Genomic DNA, 25,059 nt, shown 5'->3' with positions numbered 1-25,059 from the left:
CCGCCAGGACATCGGCAACTGGAGGCCCATAGCGCTTGGCAACACCATCGCCAAGCTGTACGCCGGGGTGCTTGCTGACCGCATACTATCTTGGGCGGTCAGCGGGAAGAAGATGCACCCGGCTCAAAAGGGCTTCCGGGAGTTCGAGGGGTGCCACGAGCACAATTTCACCCTTCAGGCAGCTGTTGACGAAATGAGACGCAGACGTTCCCGAATCGCACTGGCTTGGCTTGACCTACGGAACGCGTTCGGGTCCATCCCGCACCAACACCTCCAGAACACCCTGAGGAGGATGGACTTGCCTGAGGAGATGAGGAGGACCGTGGAGGAGTTGCAGAAGGGCTCCACGGTCGTGAAGACGACCAGCGGCGACACCGGCGTCATCGACATCTGCGCCGGTGTCAAGCAGGGGTGCCCGTTATCACCGACCATTTTCAACTTGGGAATGGAGCCGGTGATACGGGCGGTCGCTGGTGAGGCAGGCAAGTCCGGAGTCGTCGTCCAGGGGCAAAACATCGCCATCCTGGCCTACGCGGACGACTTGGTGCTGGTGGCCCGGGACCAGGAGCACCTGCAGCGCCTGCTGAACATCGCGGGAGAAGAGGCGACCGCTGCAGGTCTACAGTTCAAGCCAAGCAAGTGCGCAACGCTGGACCTCAACTTTGCAGCAAACCAGCCCGTGCAGCCGTCCCAACTCACCATCCAGGGGGCGGCCATTTCCAGCCTGAAGGACGGCGAAGCGTACCGGTACCTCGGGGTCCCGTTCGGGTTCCACGTGGACCAGACCCCCGAGGAGGACCTGGTGCGCTTGGGCGAGGACGTCAAGAAGATCGACGAGTCACTCCTCGCCCCGTGGCAGAAGATCGCCGCGACCAACATCTTCCTTCTGCCCAGGCTGGAATTCATCTTGCGGGCTGGTAATGTTAAAAAGAAAAACTTGACCGACATCGACAAGAGGCTGAAGGCCTGCGCAAAGGGCTGGCTCCATTTGCCCAAAAGGGCATCGCCTGAGATGGTCTTCATTGGCCATCAACACGGCGGCGCAGGTCTTCTCCCTCTTTCCGACTTGACTGACATATTGACCATCGTGCAGGGATATCGACTCCTCCATTCCCGTGACCCCAACGTGAGAGTGCTCGCCTGGGGTCGCCTGAAGGAGGTAGTGCGGAGGAAGCTGAGGAGACCGCCAACCACCGGTGATCTCGCAGAGTACCTTAGTGGTAGTCTGCGGGATGACTTTGGAAGGGAAAGCGGCGACTTCAGTTCCCTCTTCACGCAGGTTCGCTCCGCGTCACGCCGTATCGCCGCGCGCATAGGCTTGAGCTGGAGATGGTCGGACGAGCTAAGGGAGATGCAGATTTCGTTCCGGGACATGAATGACGGGGCTGAAGACCGCCCCCCCTTCATCAGGGTTCCTCCGAAGGCCGTAAGGCAACTGACGGGTGCCCTGAAGATCGCGGTGCGGCGCTACTACCTGAACAAGGTAAGCGCCAAGCCCGATCAAGGGAAAGTCATTCGTGCCTCGGCGAAATCTGAAGCCTCCAATCACTTCCTGGCAGGAGGGAGATACACCAGGTTTTGTGATTGGAGGTTCATCTTTAGGGCTCGGCTCGATCTGCTCCCGCTCAATGCCTGTCGCCGTTGGGAAACCAACGGGGACAAGCGGTGTCGGCGATGTGGCTACGCGGAGGAGACCCTGCCCCACGTCGTTAATCACTGCACGATGCACTCAAGGACGTGGCAGCATAGACATAATGCTGTCCAAGACCGACTACACAGGGCTCTGATTGGACGCCGGGGAAAAGGTGACGATGAAATCAGAGTCAACAAACAAGTACCTGGCACTGACTCGACTCTTAGACCAGACCTGGTTATAACTAACCAGGCCGACAAGACTGTGACATTGATCGACGTAGCAGTACCGTTCGAGAACAACGAGGGAGCTCTGCTGGCAGCCAGGACCGCGAAGGAGGAGAAGTACGCCGCCCTGGCAGAGACCATCCGCCAGCAGGGATACCGGTCATCGGTCGCCGCCATCGTCGTGGGAAGCCTGGGGACGTGGGACTCGCAGAACGACCCCGTCCTGAAGTCCCTGGGCCTACCTCGACGATTCTGCACCACCATGCGGCGACTGATGGTCAGCGACGTCATCCGCTGGACCCGGGACTGCTACGTCGAACACATCACGGGACATAGACAGTATGAAGACGGCTCCGGAGGCTGAAAAGGAAAGGACAAAAGTGAAGTCGTGTAAAATCATTTCCCCCCCTCTTTCCATACTTCTTCATTGTAAAACCTTTCTCTGTCCCCTTTCTCTTTTATTTACTCTATGAGCCATAGTGTATGAATGGCCACGCCGTGGTGTATAAACGGCCCCCCCCAAAAGTGTAAACCCTCCCCGTGAGAGACTTAAACATATAAAACATTTTATAAAAAAAAACACTCGTGCGAGAAGCCTATATTATTATAATATTTCCCCAAAATAAAGGGGCAAAAAGACTTGTTCCCCGGCTCCCTCATTTGGAGGGAGCCGGTCATGTATAAATTATATATTAATTATAAGTTGCTTAAAACTCTGTATGAAAGAATTTTCAAATAAACATTTTAAATCTGTTCTTATCAGCTTAATATCTGATACGTCCCGCATTGCGGGACCAGAATATTAATCTGATTTTTGGACATTGGCGGGGTACCCGGAGTTTACTCCATCCCTGCCGCGGGTTGGCCCGGCATTGCAGTACCGTCGGGATCGGCCCATCATTAAAAAGGTCCACTTAAAAGCTGATGAGAACAGATTGAAGCTTAAATTGATCCGCGAAAATTATTTATTTTCGCACTTGCAAATTTCAGGCGATCCGGCTGGAAAAATATTCGCGAAATTGCATTTTCGCGGAGAGAAGCGATTTTATTCCATGCGAGCGGAGCAAAAGTAATGTAATCCAAATTGAAGCAGCACAACGAAGTATTAAAAGGAATGAATTATTAAAAGGAGAGAAACTTGGGAAGAAAAAAAATCCCATCTGAAGAGAGTCGTCGTCACTTTAAAGTGTAAGTGTAACAATAAATACAATTTTGTGAAAATAATGCAATTATTTTTTCTGCTTTCAATGCAACGTCAACAACAACAACGTCTTGTCTCCTCAGTATTCCATCATTGGAGACGACGACAACTGTTGAAGAGAGGCGCCGGATCACGTTTCAAACTTTGGCGTGTGACGCCCCTTCCTTCCAGCTGTTTACCTCCCCCCCGAAGAGATGGCGCGCGCGCGCTCCCGGCAAGGAGCGTCATTCAAGACGACCCGACGCGAATCGACTCGCGGAAATAGGCGAGTTCCACTCTTTTACCTTAGTTTTTGAACACCAATCTTTCCACAGAATTTATGCGAAGATAATTCTTGTAAAAGGAGTGTGTGTTTGATGAAAAAAAATTGAACGGAAAAGAAACTCAATACATCGGAGGAAACGACCGATCGCGAGCACTCGGGAAAAATTGGAAAAATGTTTGCAAAAAAATTTTCAGAAATTTTTTGCGAATTTCGCGGAAATCGATGCCCATTTCCGCGATTTTTTCGAGAAAATGGAAAATATAAACAATGGAGAAATCTGGTTTTCCATCTTGTGTAATTGAAAGCGCCACTTTTTTACAGCCTTTTCGATTCCTATTCTCCGATTTGAAGAAAACCCTAATTTGTTTATATTTGAAGAAACCCTAATTTATGTATTTATTTATTTATAAGGAAAGCGTATTTTTACTAATGACGATTAATGCAAAGTAAGTGAACAGCACACGATTTTAAATCTCTACCACACAGGAAGTGAAGTGAAGAGGAAGCCCGTTTTTCGAAAAACTGTCGACCACTGAATACTGGCGAAAAGGGCCCTTTATTACCGCCCTGGATGCCCCCCTCCATTTTCGGAATGTTTGAAAATTGCGCCCGACCTTTCCCGGGAAGCGGGGAGAGAGCTTGCAATACGTCTCGTGTGTCGCTCACAGAGATGGCACGACCTAGCGAAGGACTCCGCGTTGCAATTTACTGTCTCGCCTCCGGACTCCGGGGACGCAATTGCTCCGGCCGTCCTGCCCCCCGCGCCCCCCCAAAACTTTTCTTGCTGCAGGAAAACAAGGAAGCCTTCGGAAACACCCCCGCAGGACCCTACGCGAATTCTCCCCGACCAATGCCACCCCGCGGCGCCTACGCCAATCCTGCGCCCTCCGCCCCAAGTGCTCCGGGGTCGTCCCTACACATGTAAATATTGCAGAAAAGGGCTCCCTTATCGCTTCTCGGCCTTATGGCTAAGATCAAAGTGTAGTATCTGTTCTTATCAGCTTAATATCTGATACGTCCCGCATTGCGGGACCAGAATATTAATCTGATTTTTGGACATTGGCGGGGTACCCGGAGTTTACTCCATCCCTGCCGCGGGTTGGCCCGGCATTGCAGTACCGTCGGGATCGGCCCATCATTAAAAAGGTCCACTTAAAAGCTGATGAGAACAGATTGAAGCTTAAATTGATCCGCGAAAATTATTTATTTTCGCACTTGCAAATTTCAGGCGATCCGGCTGGAAAAATATTCGCGAAATTGCATTTTCGCGGAGAGAAGCGATTTTATTCCATGCGAGCGGAGCAAAAGTAATGTAATCCAAATTGAAGCAGCACAACGAAGTATTAAAAGGAATGAATTATTAAAAGGAGAGAAACTTGGGAAGAAAAAAAATCCCATCTGAAGAGAGTCGTCGTCACTTTAAAGTGTAAGTGTAACAATAAATACAATTTTGTGAAAATAATGCAATTATTTTTTCTGCTTTCAATGCAACGTCAACAACAACAACGTCTTGTCTCCTCAGTATTCCATCATTGGAGACGACGACAACTGTTGAAGAGAGGCGCCGGATCACGTTTCAAACTTTGGCGTGTGACGCCCCTTCCTTCCAGCTGTTTACCTCCCCCCCGAAGAGATGGCGCGCGCGCGCTCCCGGCAAGGAGCGTCATTCAAGACGACCCGACGCGAATCGACTCGCGGAAATAGGCGAGTTCCACTCTTTTACCTTAGTTTTTGAACACCAATCTTTCCACAGAATTTATGCGAAGATAATTCTTGTAAAAGGAGTGTGTGTTTGATGAAAAAAAATTGAACGGAAAAGAAACTCAATACATCGGAGGAAACGACCGATCGCGAGCACTCGGGAAAAATTGGAAAAATGTTTGCAAAAAAATTTTCAGAAATTTTTTGCGAATTTCGCGGAAATCGATGCCCATTTCCGCGATTTTTTCGAGAAAATGGAAAATATAAACAATGGAGAAATCTGGTTTTCCATCTTGTGTAATTGAAAGCGCCACTTTTTTACAGCCTTTTCGATTCCTATTCTCCGATTTGAAGAAAACCCTAATTTGTTTATATTTGAAGAAACCCTAATTTATGTATTTATTTATTTATAAGGAAAGCGTATTTTTACTAATGACGATTAATGCAAAGTAAGTGAACAGCACACGATTTTAAATCTCTACCACACAGGAAGTGAAGTGAAGAGGAAGCCCGTTTTTCGAAAAACTGTCGACCACTGAATACTGGCGAAAAGGGCCCTTTATTACCGCCCTGGATGCCCCCCTCCATTTTCGGAATGTTTGAAAATTGCGCCCGACCTTTCCCGGGAAGCGGGGAGAGAGCTTGCAATACGTCTCGTGTGTCGCTCACAGAGATGGCACGACCTAGCGAAGGACTCCGCGTTGCAATTTACTGTCTCGCCTCCGGACTCCGGGGACGCAATTGCTCCGGCCGTCCTGCCCCCCGCGCCCCCCCAAAACTTTTCTTGCTGCAGGAAAACAAGGAAGCCTTCGGAAACACCCCCGCAGGACCCTACGCGAATTCTCCCCGACCAATGCCACCCCGCGGCGCCTACGCCAATCCTGCGCCCTCCGCCCCAAGTGCTCCGGGGTCGTCCCTACACATGTAAATATTGCAGAAAAGGGCTCCCTTATCGCTTCTCGGCCTTATGGCTAAGATCAAAGTGTAGTATCTGTTCTTATCAGCTTAATATCTGATACGTCCCGCATTGCGGGACCAGAATATTAATCTGATTTTTGGACATTGGCGGGGTACCCGGAGTTTACTCCATCCCTGCCGCGGGTTGGCCCGGCATTGCAGTACCGTCGGGATCGGCCCATCATTAAAAAGGTCCACTTAAAAGCTGATGAGAACAGATTGAAGCTTAAATTGATCCGCGAAAATTATTTATTTTCGCACTTGCAAATTTCAGGCGATCCGGCTGGAAAAATATTCGCGAAATTGCATTTTCGCGGAGAGAAGCGATTTTATTCCATGCGAGCGGAGCAAAAGTAATGTAATCCAAATTGAAGCAGCACAACGAAGTATTAAAAGGAATGAATTATTAAAAGGAGAGAAACTTGGGAAGAAAAAAAATCCCATCTGAAGAGAGTCGTCGTCACTTTAAAGTGTAAGTGTAACAATAAATACAATTTTGTGAAAATAATGCAATTATTTTTTCTGCTTTCAATGCAACGTCAACAACAACAACGTCTTGTCTCCTCAGTATTCCATCATTGGAGACGACGACAACTGTTGAAGAGAGGCGCCGGATCACGTTTCAAACTTTGGCGTGTGACGCCCCTTCCTTCCAGCTGTTTACCTCCCCCCCGAAGAGATGGCGCGCGCGCGCTCCCGGCAAGGAGCGTCATTCAAGACGACCCGACGCGAATCGACTCGCGGAAATAGGCGAGTTCCACTCTTTTACCTTAGTTTTTGAACACCAATCTTTCCACAGAATTTATGCGAAGATAATTCTTGTAAAAGGAGTGTGTGTTTGATGAAAAAAAATTGAACGGAAAAGAAACTCAATACATCGGAGGAAACGACCGATCGCGAGCACTCGGGAAAAATTGGAAAAATGTTTGCAAAAAAATTTTCAGAAATTTTTTGCGAATTTCGCGGAAATCGATGCCCATTTCCGCGATTTTTTCGAGAAAATGGAAAATATAAACAATGGAGAAATCTGGTTTTCCATCTTGTGTAATTGAAAGCGCCACTTTTTTACAGCCTTTTCGATTCCTATTCTCCGATTTGAAGAAAACCCTAATTTGTTTATATTTGAAGAAACCCTAATTTATGTATTTATTTATTTATAAGGAAAGCGTATTTTTACTAATGACGATTAATGCAAAGTAAGTGAACAGCACACGATTTTAAATCTCTACCACACAGGAAGTGAAGTGAAGAGGAAGCCCGTTTTTCGAAAAACTGTCGACCACTGAATACTGGCGAAAAGGGCCCTTTATTACCGCCCTGGATGCCCCCCTCCATTTTCGGAATGTTTGAAAATTGCGCCCGACCTTTCCCGGGAAGCGGGGAGAGAGCTTGCAATACGTCTCGTGTGTCGCTCACAGAGATGGCACGACCTAGCGAAGGACTCCGCGTTGCAATTTACTGTCTCGCCTCCGGACTCCGGGGACGCAATTGCTCCGGCCGTCCTGCCCCCCGCGCCCCCCCAAAACTTTTCTTGCTGCAGGAAAACAAGGAAGCCTTCGGAAACACCCCCGCAGGACCCTACGCGAATTCTCCCCGACCAATGCCACCCCGCGGCGCCTACGCCAATCCTGCGCCCTCCGCCCCAAGTGCTCCGGGGTCGTCCCTACACATGTAAATATTGCAGAAAAGGGCTCCCTTATCGCTTCTCGGCCTTATGGCTAAGATCAAAGTGTAGTATCTGTTCTTATCAGCTTAATTTCCTTTGATTTGTATTTTTTAACGTAAATTTTCCTCCCGATCTTTTTCATGAACAGCTACACTTTCGTTTCCGTGCCTCTCTGAAGAGTCCCGGATGGGCCCCCACCAGTGGTAAGCCCCCCGGGATACTCTCAGAGAGAAGGGGTAACAGGACACTAGGCGCCTGCTCTGCTCACTTCCCCTCTTTCTCCCCCCCCTCCCCCAATGGCCCCACGGTCCATTGCCTCCTCAAGGCGGGCCGTGGGACCCAATGCCCCTTCTGGGCTCCCCGGATCCACTACGGATCATCCGAATCGCCCCTTCTGGGCGAATATCCCCCGGGCTGGCACCGGATCCTTCAGATCCGACGCCGTATCAAAGCCCCCCTCCCCCGGGCGCACTGCCGGATCCCTTCTGGACCGGCAGCCTAAGCACCGGGTTTCCCCCGTCCCCTGGTGCACTGCCGGGTCCCTTCTGGACCGGTAGTTTGAGCACCAAGCCGCCCCCGACGCCTGGTGCAGCGCCAGGCCTCTTCCAGGCCGGTGTAGTGTGCACCAGGTTTCCCTCGCTTCCCCCGATCCGCGGGCGCGTCACGCCCGATCGGTGGTGAATAATTTAATTCTCCCCCCTCCTCCCCGGCCCCCTCAGGGCACCAGGGGACGCCCTCCGTCGAGTCCCGTAAGGACCGACGCAGAGCGGGCGATTCAAACGGCGCGCGCTTCGCCAAGACCCGTTTTTCCGCTTTTCCCGCCATCCCGTTGGTAAATTCACGCTCGGCGCGCCTCACGCCCGACGGAATTACCACTCATTCCTCCCCTGATCGCAATACTCGGTGAAAGACGTCATCTTTCACAGTTGCGACAGGAAAACTCCCTAAAACATTCAAATCTCCTCCCGGTCCCGCCCAGAAGGGCCGAGAAGCGTGGTAGTGCGCCCTCAGCGCCAACCCTCGGCGGCCGCCTGAACTTTCTCCAGGCGGACGCCGCCGCGCATTTCAAAAGTTTGAAAATTGTAATTTTCTATTTCGCGGCCCTTCAGGCCGCGGAAAAGACCCCCCGTACCCCCGTTGTTACCTTTTGGCCATTGTTAATGTCCTTAGAAATTTTTATAGCCCTTAAAAGGACAATTTTTCCTTTTCCCGTCCTTAAAAGGACGATTTAATTAACGATTTAATTAAACTTCTTCCACGGTCCTTAAGACCGCGGAAGAGTGCCCCCCGGCCCCTCCCCATGCGCTAACAACCCCCAATGCCCCCACGTCCCCCCCGTAAAAACGGGGGGGCGGGGGCCGCGAAAAAAGCCCCGGAAACACCGGGTGCCAAAACCTCCGCCCCCCCATCCTCCTCTCGTACTTTGCGAAGGAGGAGAGCCGAGGCATCAGCGCCCGGCTCCCCCACTACTCCCCCCGCCCCCCCTAGGTCACCCGGCGGCGCGCCCGAATGCGATTCGCCGCTAAGGACGCGCCGTCCCCGTCCATTTGTACGCTATGGCTCACCAGTGTATTCTAATGTATCTTCTCCTTCTTCTTCTCCTTCTTGCGTCCGAAAGATCCCCTTAGAGACCTTTTCCCCCCTTTCTGACGTCACCTATTCCCCCCCTCACTCCCGCTCTTCCTCTCCTCCCTCCCCATCCCTCGACGACTTCACGACGCCCCCGGATTCATCCTCGGCCAGACGTCCAGCGCTGGTTCCTTCCCAGGACTCTCCCCAGACAGCCCCCGTCCCCCAGACGACTGACAGGGTCACGACGAGTCTCCTGACCGGCACCACGGTGTCGGCCAAGAGAGTCGATAATCAACTTGTGGTTTTCTTCCCCGTGGCGGATAGCTTAGGTTGCACCGAGCCCGGATGCCCCACGTCATTCCGAGCTTCTGCGTGGACGGCGACAAGGAGAAGCCTGCTGAGGCACCTCAAGGAGCAGCACGGCCTGACACTGACATCCGTCAACGCCTGCTCCACCTGCGGCAAGACTATCGGCCGCAAGCCATCCACGCACCCTTGCTTGAAGGGAGGTACCAGCAAGGAAGCGGAAGAACCTGAGGCATTCCGGTATCGGTGCGAACAATGCACCTTTGCATGTCCTACCCGCCGTGGATTAGCGAACCACAAGTCGACCCATAAAAGACCTCCCCCCTTGATTGTCCCCCTTCAGGAGGCAATCGAGGAGACTGCTAGATGCGCAACGCCGCCCAACGTGACCGAGGTGCAAATTTCCGTACCAAGAGCAGCTGAACCGGCCGAACACCCGGAGCCGGAACCGCCCCCCGTGATCGGTGACTTTGAGATCCCGTCACCGCCGCCTGGAAATGAAGAACATCCGCCACCAGCAGAAGCAGCAGAAGATCTGGCAGCACCACGACCTGTCGGGCCCACAGGAGGACCGAAGGAGAAACTGTGGCTCGACCGATTGGCCAATACATCCGGCCAATCATGGGAAGAATTCGAGGTCGTGGTAGAAGAACTGGTGGCCAGCATCCAGGCGGAGCGGAAAAAGGAGGCAAAGGAAGCAGACGGAAAGGAAGCACCTCGGCCGCGAAACGTTGCGCATAAACCACCGACCAGACGCAGACAAGTACCGGACTACGACGCCAAAAAGGCGTCGGACATACAAAAACTCTTCCGGAGCCACCCCAGAAGGGCAGTTGAAAGCATCCTTTCTGAGAAGTCTCCCTATTGCGATATACCCGCGGAGGAGGTGGAAAAGCATTTCCGCCAAATCTACGGGGATGTCGGGATTGGGGGCTTCGAAGATACGGATGATGAATCGGTCTACCGTCGAACAACGGAGACCGAGAAGAAACTGCTCCTCGAAAGGGTGACTCCTGAAGAGGTGACGAGACGCATGTCTAGGACGAAGAACACCGCTCCGGGCCCCGATGGCCTCACCTACGGCGACCTGAGGGCGGTCGATAGACATGGACTTATTCTTTCTGCAATCTTTGACAGGTGCCTGAAGGAGGCCAGAACACCGGCCTCGTGGAAGACCTCTCGAACCGTCCTCCTGCACAAAGGGGGGGACCGCCGGGACATCGGCAACTGGAGGCCCATTGCGCTTGGCAATACCATCGCCAAGCTATACGCCGGGGTGCTGGCTGACCGCATACTATCCTGGGCGGTCAGCGGGAAGAAGATGCACCCGGCTCAAAAGGGCTTCCGGGAGTTCGAGGGGTGCCACGAGCACAATTTCACCCTTCAGACAGCTGTCGACGAGGCAAGACGCAGACACTCCCACATCGCACTGGCTTGGCTTGACCTTCGAAACGCGTTCGGGTCCATTCCGCACCAGCACCTCCAGAAGACCTTAAGGAGGATGGACTTGCCTGAGGAGATGAGGAGGACCGTGGAGGAGCTGCAGAAGGGCTCCACGGTAGTGAAGACGTCCAGCGGCGACACCGGCGTCATTGACATCTGCGCCGGTGTCAAGCAGGGGTGCCCGTTATCGCCGACCATCTTCAATCTGGGGATGGAGCCGGTGATACGGGCGGTCGCTGGAGAAGCAGGCAAGTCCGGAGTCGTCGTCCAGGGGCAGGACATCGCCATCCTGGCATACGCCGACGACTTGGTGCTGGTGGCCCGAGACGAGGAGCACCTGCAGCGCCTGCTGACCATCGCAGGAGAGAAGGCAACAGCAGCAGGATTAGAATTCAAGCCAAGCAAGTGCGCCACGCTGGACCTAAATTTCTCTACGAACCAGCCCGTGCAGCCGTCCCAGCTAACCATCCAGGGATCGGCCATCTCCAGTCTGAAGGACGGCGAGGCGTACCGGTACCTCGGGGTCCCCTTCGGTTTCCACGTGGACCAGACGCCCGAGGAGGACCTGGTGCGCTTGGGCGAGGACGTCAGCAAGATCGACGAGTCTCTCCTCGCCCCGTGGCAGAAGATCGCCGCCACCAACATCTTCCTGCTGCCCAGACTGGAGTTCATCTTGCGGGCTGGTAACGTAAAGAAAAAATATCTGACTGACATTGACAAGAAGCTGAAGGCCTGCGCAAAGGGCTGGCTCCATTTGCCCAAAAGGGCATCGCCTGAGATGGTCTTCATTGGCCATCAACATGGCGGCGCAGGTCTTCTCCCTCTTTCTGACTTGACCGACATCTTGACCATTGTACAGGGTTATAGACTCCTCCATTCCCGTGACCCCAACGTGAGAGTGCTCGCCTGGGGTCGCCTGAAGGAGGTAGTGCGGAGGAAGCTGAGGAGGCCGCCAACCACCGGTGATCTCGCAGAGTACCTTAGCGGTAGTCTGCGGGATGACTTTGGAAGGGAAAGCGGTGACTTCAGCTCCCTCTTCACGCAGGTTCGTTCCGCGTCACGCCGTATCGCCGCGCGCATTGGATTGAGTTGGAGATGGTCGGACGAGCTAAAGGAGATGCAGATTTCGTTCCGCGACATGAATGACGGTTCAGAAGATCGACCACCTTTCATCAGGGTTCCCCCGAAGGCCGTGAGGCAACTGACGGGTGCCCTGAAGGTCGCGGTGCGGCGCTACTACCTGAACAAGGTAAGCGCCAAGCCCGACCAAGGTAAAGTCATTCGTGCCTCGGCGAAGTCTGAAGCCTCCAATCACTTCCTGGCAGGAGGGAGGTACACCAGGTTTTGTGATTGGAGGTTCATCTTTAGGGCTCGGCTCGACCTGCTCCCACTCAATGCCTGTCGCCGTTGGGAAACCAACGGGGACAAGCGGTGTCGGCGATGCGGCTACGCGGAAGAGACCCTGCCCCATGTCATTAACCACTGTACAATGCATTCAAGGACGTGGCAGCGTAGACATAACGCTGTCCAAGACCGACTCTACAAGGCTCTGATTGGACGCCGGGGAAAAGGTGACGATGAAATCAGAGTCAACAAACAAGTACCTGGCACCGACTCGACTCTTAGACCAGACCTGGTTATAACTAACCAGGCCGACAAGACTGTGACTCTGATCGACGTAGCGGTCCCATTCGAGAATACGGACGACGCACTGCTGGCAGCCAGGACCGCAAAGGAGGAGAAGTATGCCGCCCTGGCAGAGACCATCCGCCAGCAGGGAAGCAGAACATCGGTCGCCGCCATCGTCGTGGGAAGCCTGGGGACTTGGGACCCGAAGAACGATCCCGTCCTGAAATCCCTGGGCCTACCTCGACGATACTGCAACACCATGCGGCGGCTAATGGTGAGCGACGTCATCCGATGGTCGCGGGACTGCTACGTCGAGCACATCACGGGTCACCGACAATACGAGGACGGCTCCGGAGGCTGAAATAAAGACAAAAGTGAAGTCGTATTAAAATCATTTTCCCTTTTTTTTCCTTTTTCCGTACTTCTTCTTTTGTAAAACCTTTTTCTGTCCCCTTTCTTTTATGAGCCATAGTGTATAAATGGACAAAATGCCGTAGTTTATAAACGGCTCCCCAAGTGTCACCCCCCCCTAAAGTGAAACCCCCCAAAATGTGAACATATTACCTGTACTATATAAAAAAAAAAAACAAATGTGTGAGAAGCAGTATAACTATATAAACATTCCCTGAAAAAAAAAAGGGCAAAGACTTGTTCCCCGGCTCCCTCACTTGGAGGGAGCCGGACTTGTATCAAATATACATATGTAAGTTGCTAATTGAATATTTTAAACTCTGTATTTAAAGAATTTTAAATAAACATTTTTATCTGTTCTTATCAGCTTAATATCTGATACGTCCCGCATTGCGGGACCAGAATATTAATCTGATTTTTGGACATTGGCGGGGTACCCGGAGTTTACTCCATCCCTGCCGCGGGTTGGCCCGGCATTGCAGTACCGTCGGGATCGGCCCATCATTAAAAAGGTCCACTTAAAAGCTGATGAGAACAGATTGAAGCTTAAATTGATCCGCGAAAATTATTTATTTTCGCACTTGCAAATTTCAGGCGATCCGGCTGGAAAAATATTCGCGAAATTGCATTTTCGCGGAGAGAAGCGATTTTATTCCATGCGAGCGGAGCAAAAGTAATGTAATCCAAATTGAAGCAGCACAACGAAGTATTAAAAGGAATGAATTATTAAAAGGAGAGAAACTTGGGAAGAAAAAAAATCCCATCTGAAGAGAGTCGTCGTCACTTTAAAGTGTAAGTGTAACAATAAATACAATTTTGTGAAAATAATGCAATTATTTTTTCTGCTTTCAATGCAACGTCAACAACAACAACGTCTTGTCTCCTCAGTATTCCATCATTGGAGACGACGACAACTGTTGAAGAGAGGCGCCGGATCACGTTTCAAACTTTGGCGTGTGACGCCCCTTCCTTCCAGCTGTTTACCTCCCCCCCGAAGAGATGGCGCGCGCGCGCTCCCGGCAAGGAGCGTCATTCAAGACGACCCGACGCGAATCGACTCGCGGAAATAGGTGAGTTCCACTCTTTTACCTTAGTTTTTGAACACCAATCTTTCCACAGAATTTATGCGAAGATAATTCTTGTAAAAGGAGTGTGTGTTTGATGAAAAAAAATTGAACGGAAAAGAAACTCAATACATCGGAGGAAACGACCGATCGCGAGCACTCGGGAAAAATTGGAAAAATGTTTGCAAAAAAATTTTCAGAAATTTTTTGCGAATTTCGCGGAAATCGATGCCCATTTTCGCGATATTTTTCGAGAAAATGGAAAATATAAACAATGGAGAAATCTGGTTTTCCATCTTGTGCAATTGAAAGCGCCACTTTTTTACAGCCTTTTCGATTCCTATTCTCCGATTTGAAGAAAACCCTAATTTGTTTATATTTGAAGAAACCCTAATTTATGTATTTATTTATTTATAAGGAAAGCGTATTTTTACTAATGACGATTAATGCAAAGTAAGTGAACAGCACACGATTTTAAATCTCTACCACACAGGAAGTGAAGTGAAGAGGAAGCCCGTTTTTCGAAAAACTGTCGACCACTGAATACTGGCGAAAAGGGCCCTTTATTACCGCCCTGGATGCCCCCCTCCATTTTCGGAATGTTTGAAAATTGCGCCCGACCTTTCCCGGGAAGCGGGGAGAGAGCTTGCAATACGTCTCGTGTGTCGCTCACAGAGATGGCACGACCTAGCGAAGGACTCCGCGTTGCAATTTACTGTCTCGCCTCCGGACTCCGGGGACGCAATTGCTCCGGCCCTCCTGCCCCCCGCGCCCCCCCAAAACTTTTCTTGCTGCAGGAAAACAAGGAAGCCTTCGGAAACACCCCCGCAGGACCCTACGCGAATTCTCCCCGACCAATGCCACCCCGCGGCGCCTACGCCAATCCTGCGCCCTCCGCCCCAAGTGCTCCGGGGTCGTCCCTACACATGTAAATATTGCAGAAAAGGGCTCCCTTATCGCTTCTCGGCCTTATGGCTAAGATCAAAGTGTAGTATCTGTTCTTATCAGCTTAATCCCCTTAACTTTCTTCTTTTTCGCCCGCCAAATTCAAATTTTTAAATGAACAGATCTACCGCTTTTGGACCTTTCTAGCCTCTCTGAGGAATCCCGGACGGGCCCCGACCAACGGTAAGCCCCCCGGGACACTCCCAGAGGGAAGGGGCAACAGGACACTAGGCGCCTGCTCTGCCCAGTAGCCCCTCTTTCGACCCCCGATGGCCCCACGGTCCATTGCCTCTTCAAGGCGGACCGTGGGACCCACCGCCCCCTCAGGGCTCCCCGGTCGCTCACGGACCGTTCCCCACGCCCACTTGGGGTGATAACCTCCCCGGGCTCGACGCCGGGCCCCTAAGGCCCGGCGCAGGCCCCCGCCCCCGGTGCACCGCCGGGTCCCTTCAGGACCGGTAGGCTGAGCACCGGACGTTCCCCGGCCCCCGGTGCACTGCCAGGTCCCCTCCGGACCGGTAGCTTGAGCACCGAGGCCCCCGGACCCCCTCAGGGCCCCCGGGAGCACCCTCCGTCGATCCCGTACGGATCGGCGCAGAGCGGGTGATTTGAACGGCGCGCGGTTTCCTTTTCGGCCGCGACGCCGGTCAAGCGACCGTTCGGCGCGCTTCACGCCCGATCGGTTCGATTGACCCCCTCCCCCCCGTCCGGTATTTGTGGAAGACTTCATCTTCCACAAAACCGTCATTTCAAAACCCCGGTAAATTCAAATTTCCTCCCGATCCCACCCATACGGGCCGAGAAGCGGGTTGAGCGCCTTCAGCGCCATCCCTCGGCGGCCGCCTGGACTTCATTCAGGTGGACGCCACGCGCTTAATTTAAATTTGTATTTTTGAAAATTTTCGTTCCGCAGTCCCTCAGACCGCGGAAAAGCCCTCCGTCGCCCCCCTTGGCCTTCAGCATTTATATCTTTTGAATTTTTTTGTGTCCTTAAAAGGACAATTTTCAAAACAACGTACCACGGTCCTTCAGGCCGTGGAATATCGTCCGCCAGGCCCCGTTTGTGCCATGACTTAACGCCCTCCCATGCCCCCACGTCCTCCCCGTAAAAACGGGGGGGCGGGGGCCGTTAGAAAAGCACCATCGCGTGCTAGTTCCTCCGCCCCCCCCTCCTCCTCTCGCACTCCGCGGAGGAGGAAAGTCGAGGCGTCAGAGCCCGACTCCTCCCCTCCCCATACACCACCGGACGGCGCGTCCGAAAGCGCTTCGGCGCGTAGGACGCGTCGCCCGCGGAAAATCATACACTATGGCTCCCCCGTTTCTTCTTCTTCTTCTTCTCCATCCGGCGTCCGAAAGCCTTCCCTTGAGACCTTCTCCCCGCTCTCGGACGTCACCTATTCTCCCCCCAAGTCCCGTTCTTCTTCCCCTCTCTCCCTCGACGACTTCACGACGCCTCCGGATTCTTCTTCGTCCAGACGTCCGGCGCTGGATTCTCCCCCCCCGATTCCCCCGACTGCCCCCGCCCCCCAAACGACTGACAGGGTCCCGGCGCTTCTCCTGACCGGCACCGCGGTGTCGGCCAGGAGAATCGACAATCAACTTGTGGTTTACTTTCCCGTGGCGGACACGTTAACCTGCACCGAGGTGGGATGCAGCATGTCCTTCCGCGCTACGGAGTGGACGGCGATGCGGAGAAGTCTCGTCCGGCACCTGATGGAGCAGCACGGCCACCGACTCACGTCGGTGAACGCCTGCTCCATCTGCGGTGGGACTATCGGCCGCAAGCCGTCCACTCATCCCTGCCTCAAAGGGGGGATACGTAAGGCTGCGGACGGACGTGTTGCACTCTCGCATCGGTGCGGGGCATGCGATTTCGCATGCGCTACCCGTCGCGGGCTTGCGAACCACATGGTGACCCACAAGAGACCTCCCCCCTTGATTGCCCCCCTTCAGGAGGCAATCGAGGAGACAGTTAGATGCACGACGCCGCCCAACGTGACCGAGGCGCAACCCTCCGATCCAGACGCAGCAGCAGACGCTCCGGCCGAAGACCTGGCGCCGGGGCAGCCTCCTGAAGTCGGTGACCTTAACGACACCGGGTCACCGCCGCCTGTGGACGCAGCAACATCGCCGCCGCCAGCTCCAGACGCAGCAGAAGGAGCACCACGACAGGTCGAGCCACCGATACAGCAGAAGGAGAAGCTGTGGCTCGACCGACTGGCCAGCACATCCGGCCAGTCATGGGAGGAGTTCGAGGTCGTGGTGCAGGATCTGGTGGCCACCACCCAGGCGGAGAGGAAGAGGGAGGCGAAACCTGCGGACGGAGGGGAAGCTCCTCGGCCACGAAACGTCGTGCACAGACAACCACCAAGACGCAGACAAGTAGCTGACTACGACGCGAAAAAGGCGTCGGACATACAGAAACTCTTCAGGAGTCATCCCAGGAGGGCAGTGGAGAGCATCCTGTCCGATAAGTCACCCTATTGCGACATTCCCGCGGAGGAGGTGGAAAAGCATTTCCGCCAAGTCTACGGGAATGTCGGGATGGGGGGCTTGGAGGACGAGGGTGACGACTCGGTCTACCGTCGCACGACGGAGACCGAGAAGAAACTGCTCCTCGAAAGGATCACTCCTGAGGAAGTGACGAGACGCATGTCTAGAACCAAGAACACCGCCCCGGGCCCCGATGGCCTCACCTACGGCGACCTGAGGGCGGTCGATAGACATGGACGAATTCTCTCTTTTATCTTCAACAGATGCCTGAAGGAGGCCAGGACACCGGCCGCGTGGAAGACCTCTCGGACTGTCCTCCTGCACAAAGGGGGGGACCGCCAGGACATCGGCAACTGGAGGCCCATAGCGCTTGGCAACACCATCGCCAAGCTGTACGCCGGGGTGCTTGCTGACCGCATACTATCTTGGGCGGTCAGCGGGAAGAAGATGCACCCGGCTCAAAAGGGCTTCCGGGAGTTCGAGGGGTGCCACGAGCACAATTTCACCCTTCAGGCAGCTGTTGACGAAATGAGACGCAGACGTTCCCGAATCGCACTGGCTTGGCTTGACCTACGGAACGCGTTCGGGTCCATCCCGCACCAACACCTCCAGAACACCCTGAGGAGGATGGACTTGCCTGAGGAGATGAGGAGGACCGTGGAGGAGTTGCAGAAGGGCTCCACGGTCGTGAAGACGACCAGCGGCGACACCGGCGTCATCGACATCTGCGCCGGTGTCAAGCAGGGGTGCCCGTTATCACCGACCATTTTCAACTTGGGAATGGAGCCGGTGATACGGGCGGTCGCTGGTGAGGCAGGCAAGTCCGGAGTCGTCGTCCAGGGGCAAAACATCGCCATCCTGGCCTACGCGGACGACTTGGTGCTGGTGGCCCGGGACCAGGAGCACCTGCAGCGCCTGCTGAACATCGCGGGAGAAGAGGCGACCGCTGCAGGTCTACAGTTCAAGCCAAGCAAGTGCGCAACGCTGGACCTCAACTTTGCAGCAAACCAGCCCGTGCAGCCGTCCCAACTCACCATCCAGGGGGCGGCCATTTCCAGCCTGAAGGACGGCGAAGCGTACCGGTACCTCGGGGTCCCGTTCGGGTTCCACGTGGACCAGACCCCCGAGGAGGACCTGGTGCGCTTGGGCGAGGACGTCAAGAAGATCGACGAGTCACTCCTCGCCCCGTGGCAGAAGATCGCCGCGACCAACATCTTCCTTCTGCCCAGGCTGGAATTCATCTTGCGGGCTGGTAATGTTAAAAAGAAAAACTTGACCGACATCGACAAGAGGCTGAAGGCCTGCGCAAAGGGCTGGCTCCATTTGCCCAAAAGGGCATCGCCTGAGATGGTCTTCATTGGCCATCAACACGGCGGCGCAGGTCTTCTCCCTCTTTCCGACTTGACTGACATATTGACCATCGTGCAGGGATATCGACTCCTCCATTCCCGTGACCCCAACGTGAGAGTGCTCGCCTGGGGTCGCCTGAAGGAGGTAGTGCGGAGGAAGCTGAGGAGACCGCCAACCACCGGTGATCTCGCAGAGTACCTTAGTGGTAGTCTGCGGGATGACTTTGGAAGGGAAAGCGGCGACTTCAGTTCCCTCTTCACGCAGGTTCGCTCCGCGTCACGCCGTATCGCCGCGCGCATAGGCTTGAGCTGGAGATGGTCGGACGAGCTAAGGGAGATGCAGATTTCGTTCCGGGACATGAATGACGGGGCTGAAGACCGCCCCCCCTTCATCAGGGTTCCTCCGAAGGCCGTAAGGCAACTGACGGGTGCCCTGAAGATCGCGGTGCGGCGCTACTACCTGAACAAGGTAAGCGCCAAGCCCGATCAAGGGAAAGTCATTCGTGCCTCGGCGAAATCTGAAGCCTCCAATCACTTCCTGGCAGGAGGGAGATACACCAGGTTTTGTGATTGGAGGTTCATCTTTAGGGCTCGGCTCGATCTGCTCCCGCTCAATGCCTGTCGCCGTTGGGAAACCAACGGGGACAAGCGGTGTCGGCGATGTGGCTACGCGGAGGAGACCCTGCCCCACGTCGTTAATCACTGCACGATGCACTCAAGGACGTGGCAGCATAGACATAATGCTGTCCAAGACCGACTACACAGGGCTCTGATTGGACGCCGGGGAAAAGGTGACGATGAAATCAGAGTCAACAAACAAGTACCTGGCACTGACTCGACTCTTAGACCAGACCTGGTTATAACTAACCAGGCCGACAAGACTGTGACATTGATCGACGTAGCAGTACCGTTCGAGAACAACGAGGGAGCTCTGCTGGCAGCCAGGACCGCGAAGGAGGAGAAGTACGCCGCCCTGGCAGAGACCATCCGCCAGCAGGGATACCGGTCATCGGTCGCCGCCATCGTCGTGGGAAGCCTGGGGACGTGGGACTCGCAGAACGACCCCGTCCTGAAGTCCCTGGGCCTACCTCGACGATTCTGCACCACCATGCGGCGACTGATGGTCAGCGACGTCATCCGCTGGACCCGGGACTGCTACGTCGAACACATCACGGGACATAGACAGTATGAAGACGGCTCCGGAGGCTGAAAAGGAAAGGACAAAAGTGAAGTCGTGTAAAATCATTTCCCCCCCTCTTTCCATACTTCTTCATTGTAAAACCTTTCTCTGTCCCCTTTCTCTTTTATTTACTCTATGAGCCATAGTGTATGAATGGCCACGCCGTGGTGTATAAACGGCCCCCCCCAAAAGTGTAAACCCTCCCCGTGAGAGACTTAAACATATAAAACATTTTATAAAAAAAAACACTCGTGCGAGAAGCCTATATTATTATAATATTTCCCCAAAATAAAGGGGCAAAAAGACTTGTTCCCCGGCTCCCTCATTTGGAGGGAGCCGGTCATGTATAAATTATATATTAATTATAAGTTGCTTAAAACTCTGTATGAAAGAATTTTCAAATAAACATTTTAAATCTGTTCTTATCAGCTTAATATCTGATACGTCCCGCATTGCGGGACCAGAATATTAATCTGATTTTTGGACATTGGCGGGGTACCCGGAGTTTACTCCATCCCTGCCGCGGGTTGGCCCGGCATTGCAGTACCGTCGGGATCGGCCCATCATTAAAAAGGTCCACTTAAAAGCTGATGAGAACAGATTGAAGCTTAAATTGATCCGCGAAAATTATTTATTTTCGCACTTGCAAATTTCAGGCGATCCGGCTGGAAAAATATTCGCGAAATTGCATTTTCGCGGAGAGAAGCGATTTTATTCCATGCGAGCGGAGCAAAAGTAATGTAATCCAAATTGAAGCAGCACAACGAAGTATTAAAAGGAATGAATTATTAAAAGGAGAGAAACTTGGGAAGAAAAAAAATCCCATCTGAAGAGAGTCGTCGTCACTTTAAAGTGTAAGTGTAACAATAAATACAATTTTGTGAAAATAATGCAATTATTTTTTCTGCTTTCAATGCAACGTCAACAACAACAACGTCTTGTCTCCTCAGTATTCCATCATTGGAGACGACGACAACTGTTGAAGAGAGGCGCCGGATCACGTTTCAAACTTTGGCGTGTGACGCCCCTTCCTTCCAGCTGTTTACCTCCCCCCCGAAGAGATGGCGCGCGCGCGCTCCCGGCAAGGAGCGTCATTCAAGACGACCCGACGCGAATCGACTCGCGGAAATAGGTGAGTTCCACTCTTTTACCTTAGTTTTTGAACACCAATCTTTCCACAGAATTTATGCGAAGATAATTCTTGTAAAAGGAGTGTGTGTTTGATGAAAAAAAATTGAACGGAAAAGAAACTCAATACATCGGAGGAAACGACCGATCGCGAGCACTCGGGAAAAATTGGAAAAATGTTTGCAAAAAAATTTTCAGAAATTTTTTGCGAATTTCGCGGAAATCGATGCCCATTTTCGCGATATTTTTCGAGAAAATGGAAAATATAAACAATGGAGAAATCTGGTTTTCCATCTTGTGCAATTGAAAGCGCCACTTTTTTACAGCCTTTTCGATTCCTATTCTCCGATTTGAAGAAAACCCTAATTTGTTTATATTTGAAGAAACCCTAATTTATGTATTTATTTATTTATAAGGAAAGCGTATTTTTACTAATGACGATTAATGCAAAGTAAGTGAACAGCACACGATTTTAAATCTCTACCACACAGGAAGTGAAGTGAAGAGGAAGCCCGTTTTTCGAAAAACTGTCGACCACTGAATACTGGCGAAAAGGGCCCTTTATTACCGCCCTGGATGCCCCCCTCCATTTTCGGAATGTTTGAAAATTGCGCCCGACCTTTCCCGGGAAGCGGGGAGAGAGCTTGCAATACGTCTCGTGTGTCGCTCACAGAGATGGCACGACCTAGCGAAGGACTCCGCGTTGCAATTTACTGTCTCGCCTCCGGACTCCGGGGACGCAATTGCTCCGGCCCTCCTGCCCCCCGCGCCCCCCCAAAACTTTTCTTGCTGCAGGAAAACAAGGAAGCCTTCGGAAACACCCCCGCAGGACCCTACGCGAATTCTCCCCGACCAATGCCACCCCGCGGCGCCTACGCCAATCCTGCGCCCTCCGCCCCAAGTGCTCCGGGGTCGTCCCTACACATGTAAATATTGCAGAAAAGGGCTCCCTTATCGCTTCTCGGCCTTATGGCTAAGATCAAAGTGTAGTATCTGTTCTTATCAGCTTAATATCTGATACGTCCCGCATTGCGGGACCAGAATATTAATCTGATTTTTGGACATTGGCGGGGTACCCGGAGTTTACTCCATCCCTGCCGCGGGTTGGCCCGGCATTGCAGTACCGTCGGGATCGGCCCATCATTAAAAAGGTCCACTTAAAAGCTGATGAGAACAGATTGAAGCTTAAATTGATCCGCGAAAATTATTTATTTTCGCACTTGCAAATTTCAGGCGATCCGGCTGGAAAAATATTCGCGAAATTGCATTTTCGCGGAGAGAAGCGATTTTATTCCATGCGAGCGGAGCAAAAGTAATGTAATCCAAATTGAAGCAGCACAACGAAGTATTAAAAGGAATGAATTATTAAAAGGAGAGAAACTTGGGAAGAAAAAAAATCCCATCTGAAGAGAGTCGTCGTCACTTTAAAGTGTAAGTGTAACAATAAATACAATTTTGTGAAAATAATGCAATTATTTTTTCTGCTTTCAATGCAACGTCAACAACAACAACGTCTTGTCTCCTCAGTATTCCATCATTGGAGACGACGACAACTGTTGAAGAGAGGCGCCGGATCACGTTTCAAACTTTGGCGTGTGACGCCCCTTCCTTCCAGCTGTTTACCTCCCCCCCGAAGAGATGGCGCGCGCGCGCTCCCGGCAAGGAGCGTCATTCAAGACGACCCGACGCGAATCGACTCGCGGAAATAGGTGAGTTCCACTCTTTTACCTTAGTTTTTGAACACCAATCTTTCCACAGAATTTATGCGAAGATAATTCTTGTAAAAGGAGTGTGTGTTTGATGAAAAAAAATTGAACGGAAAAGAAACTCAATACATCGGAGGAAACGACCGATCGCGAGCACTCGGGAAAAATTGGAAAAATGTTTGCAAAAAAATTTTCAGAAATTTTTTGCGAATTTCGCGGAAATCGATGCCCATTTTCGCGATATTTTTCGAGAAAATGGAAAATATAAACAATGGAGAAATCTGGTTTTCCATCTTGTGCAATTGAAAGCGCCACTTTTTTACAGCCTTTTCGATTCCTATTCTCCGATTTGAAGAAAACCCTAATTTGTTTATATTTGAAGAAACCCTAATTTATGTATTTATTTATTTATAAGGAAAGCGTATTTTTACTAATGACGATTAATGCAAAGTAAGTGAACAGCACACGATTTTAAATCTCTACCACACAGGAAGTGAAGTGAAGAGGAAGCCCGTTTTTCGAAAAACTGTCGACCACTGAATACTGGCGAAAAGGGCCCTTTATTACCGCCCTGGATGCCCCCCTCCATTTTCGGAATGTTTGAAAATTGCGCCCGACCTTTCCCGGGAAGCGGGGAGAGAGCTTGCAATACGTCTCGTGTGTCGCTCACAGAGATGGCACGACCTAGCGAAGGACTCCGCGTTGCAATTTACTGTCTCGCCTCCGGACTCCGGGGACGCAATTGCTCCGGCCCTCCTGCCCCCCGCGCCCCCCCAAAACTTTTCTTGCTGCAGGAAAACAAGGAAGCCTTCGGAAACACCCCCGCAGGACCCTACGCGAATTCTCCCCGACCAATGCCACCCCGCGGCGCCTACGCCAATCCTGCGCCCTCCGCCCCAAGTGCTCCGGGGTCGTCCCTACACATGTAAATATTGCAGAAAAGGGCTCCCTTATCGCTTCTCGGCCTTATGGCTAAGATCAAAGTGTAGTATCTGTTCTTATCAGCTTAATATCTGATACGTCCCGCATTGCGGGACCAGAATATTAATCTGATTTTTGGACATTGGCGGGGTACCCGGAGTTTACTCCATCCCTGCCGCGGGTTGGCCCGGCATTGCAGTACCGTCGGGATCGGCCCATCATTAAAAAGGTCCACTTAAAAGCTGATGAGAACAGATTGAAGCTTAAATTGATCCGCGAAAATTATTTATTTTCGCACTTGCAAATTTCAGGCGATCCGGCTGGAAAAATATTCGCGAAATTGCATTTTCGCGGAGAGAAGCGATTTTATTCCATGCGAGCGGAGCAAAAGTAATGTAATCCAAATTGAAGCAGCACAACGAAGTATTAAAAGGAATGAATTATTAAAAGGAGAGAAACTTGGGAAGAAAAAAAATCCCATCTGAAGAGAGTCGTCGTCACTTTAAAGTGTAAGTGTAACAATAAATACAATTTTGTGAAAATAATGCAATTATTTTTTCTGCTTTCAATGCAACGTCAACAACAACAACGTCTTGTCTCCTCAGTATTCCATCATTGGAGACGACGACAACTGTTGAAGAGAGGCGCCGGATCACGTTTCAAACTTTGGCGTGTGACGCCCCTTCCTTCCAGCTGTTTACCTCCCCCCCGAAGAGATGGCGCGCGCGCGCTCCCGGCAAGGAGCGTCATTCAAGACGACCCGACGCGAATCGACTCGCGGAAATAGGTGAGTTCCACTCTTTTACCTTAGTTTTTGAACACCAATCTTTCCACAGAATTTATGCGAAGATAATTCTTGTAAAAGGAGTGTGTGTTTGATGAAAAAAAATTGAACGGAAAAGAAACTCAATACATCGGAGGAAACGACCGATCGCGAGCACTCGGGAAAAATTGGAAAAATGTTTGCAAAAAAATTTTCAGAAATTTTTTGCGAATTTCGCGGAAATCGATGCCCATTTTCGCGATATTTTTCGAGAAAATGGAAAATATAAACAATGGAGAAATCTGGTTTTCCATCTTGTGCAATTGAAAGCGCCACTTTTTTACAGCCTTTTCGATTCCTATTCTCCGATTTGAAGAAAACCCTAATTTGTTTATATTTGAAGAAACCCTAATTTATGTATTTATTTATTTATAAGGAAAGCGTATTTTTACTAATGACGATTAATGCAAAGTAAGTGAACAGCACACGATTTTAAATC

At 51.8% G+C, this 25,059-nt stretch overlaps 1 protein-coding gene, 7 non-coding genes and 2 pseudogenes across 8 annotated transcripts in view; all 10 read left to right on the top strand.

Moving 5' to 3' along the window:
* Positions 1 to 2,569: 2,569 nt before the first annotated feature.
* On the top strand, positions 2,570 to 2,763 carry LOC139695682 (U2 spliceosomal RNA). The gene has a single exon (XR_011702360.1). It is a non-coding gene; the product is annotated as a U2 spliceosomal RNA (small nuclear RNA).
* A 1,511-nt stretch (positions 2,764 to 4,274) lies between these two features.
* LOC139695669 (U2 spliceosomal RNA) lies at positions 4,275 to 4,467 on the top strand. Its single transcript, XR_011702348.1, has one exon. It is a non-coding gene; the product is annotated as a U2 spliceosomal RNA (small nuclear RNA).
* Positions 4,468 to 5,978: 1,511 nt separating this feature from the next.
* On the top strand, positions 5,979 to 6,171 carry LOC139695667 (U2 spliceosomal RNA). Its single transcript, XR_011702346.1, has one exon. It is a non-coding gene; the product is annotated as a U2 spliceosomal RNA (small nuclear RNA).
* Positions 6,172 to 7,682: 1,511 nt separating this feature from the next.
* Positions 7,683 to 7,788, top strand: LOC139695688 (U2 spliceosomal RNA; annotated as a pseudogene).
* A 204-nt stretch (positions 7,789 to 7,992) lies between these two features.
* LOC139695656 (uncharacterized) overlaps positions 7,993 to 25,059 on the top strand; it is a gene marked incomplete at its 3' end in the record, with an annotated part of 73,958 nt that continues 56,891 nt past the window's right edge. Inside the window, exons 1-3 of the mRNA XM_071594468.1 lie at positions 7,993 to 8,259; positions 9,419 to 9,760; positions 9,872 to 10,549. Of these exons, the coding sequence (XP_071450569.1) occupies positions 7,993 to 8,259; positions 9,419 to 9,760; positions 9,872 to 10,549 (1,287 nt within the window). The remainder of the gene's footprint in view (positions 8,260 to 9,418; positions 9,761 to 9,871; positions 10,550 to 25,059) is intronic.
* LOC139695676 (U2 spliceosomal RNA) lies at positions 13,330 to 13,518 on the top strand. Its single transcript, XR_011702354.1, has one exon. It is a non-coding gene; the product is annotated as a U2 spliceosomal RNA (small nuclear RNA).
* On the top strand, positions 15,031 to 15,164 carry LOC139695693 (U2 spliceosomal RNA; annotated as a pseudogene).
* On the top strand, positions 20,418 to 20,611 carry LOC139695681 (U2 spliceosomal RNA). Its single transcript, XR_011702359.1, has one exon. It is a non-coding gene; the product is annotated as a U2 spliceosomal RNA (small nuclear RNA).
* On the top strand, positions 22,124 to 22,316 carry LOC139695666 (U2 spliceosomal RNA). The gene has a single exon (XR_011702345.1). It is a non-coding gene; the product is annotated as a U2 spliceosomal RNA (small nuclear RNA).
* On the top strand, positions 23,829 to 24,021 carry LOC139695665 (U2 spliceosomal RNA). Its single transcript, XR_011702344.1, has one exon. It is a non-coding gene; the product is annotated as a U2 spliceosomal RNA (small nuclear RNA).

Source organism: Hetaerina americana, unplaced genomic scaffold, assembly GCF_022747635.1.
Source record: "Hetaerina americana unplaced genomic scaffold, ioHetAmer1.1.p SCAF_614, whole genome shotgun sequence".
NCBI lineage: Eukaryota > Metazoa > Arthropoda > Insecta > Odonata > Calopterygidae > Hetaerina > Hetaerina americana.
The sequence above is the reverse complement of the archived record's forward strand: the minus strand, read 5'-3'. Positions and strand labels throughout refer to the sequence as shown.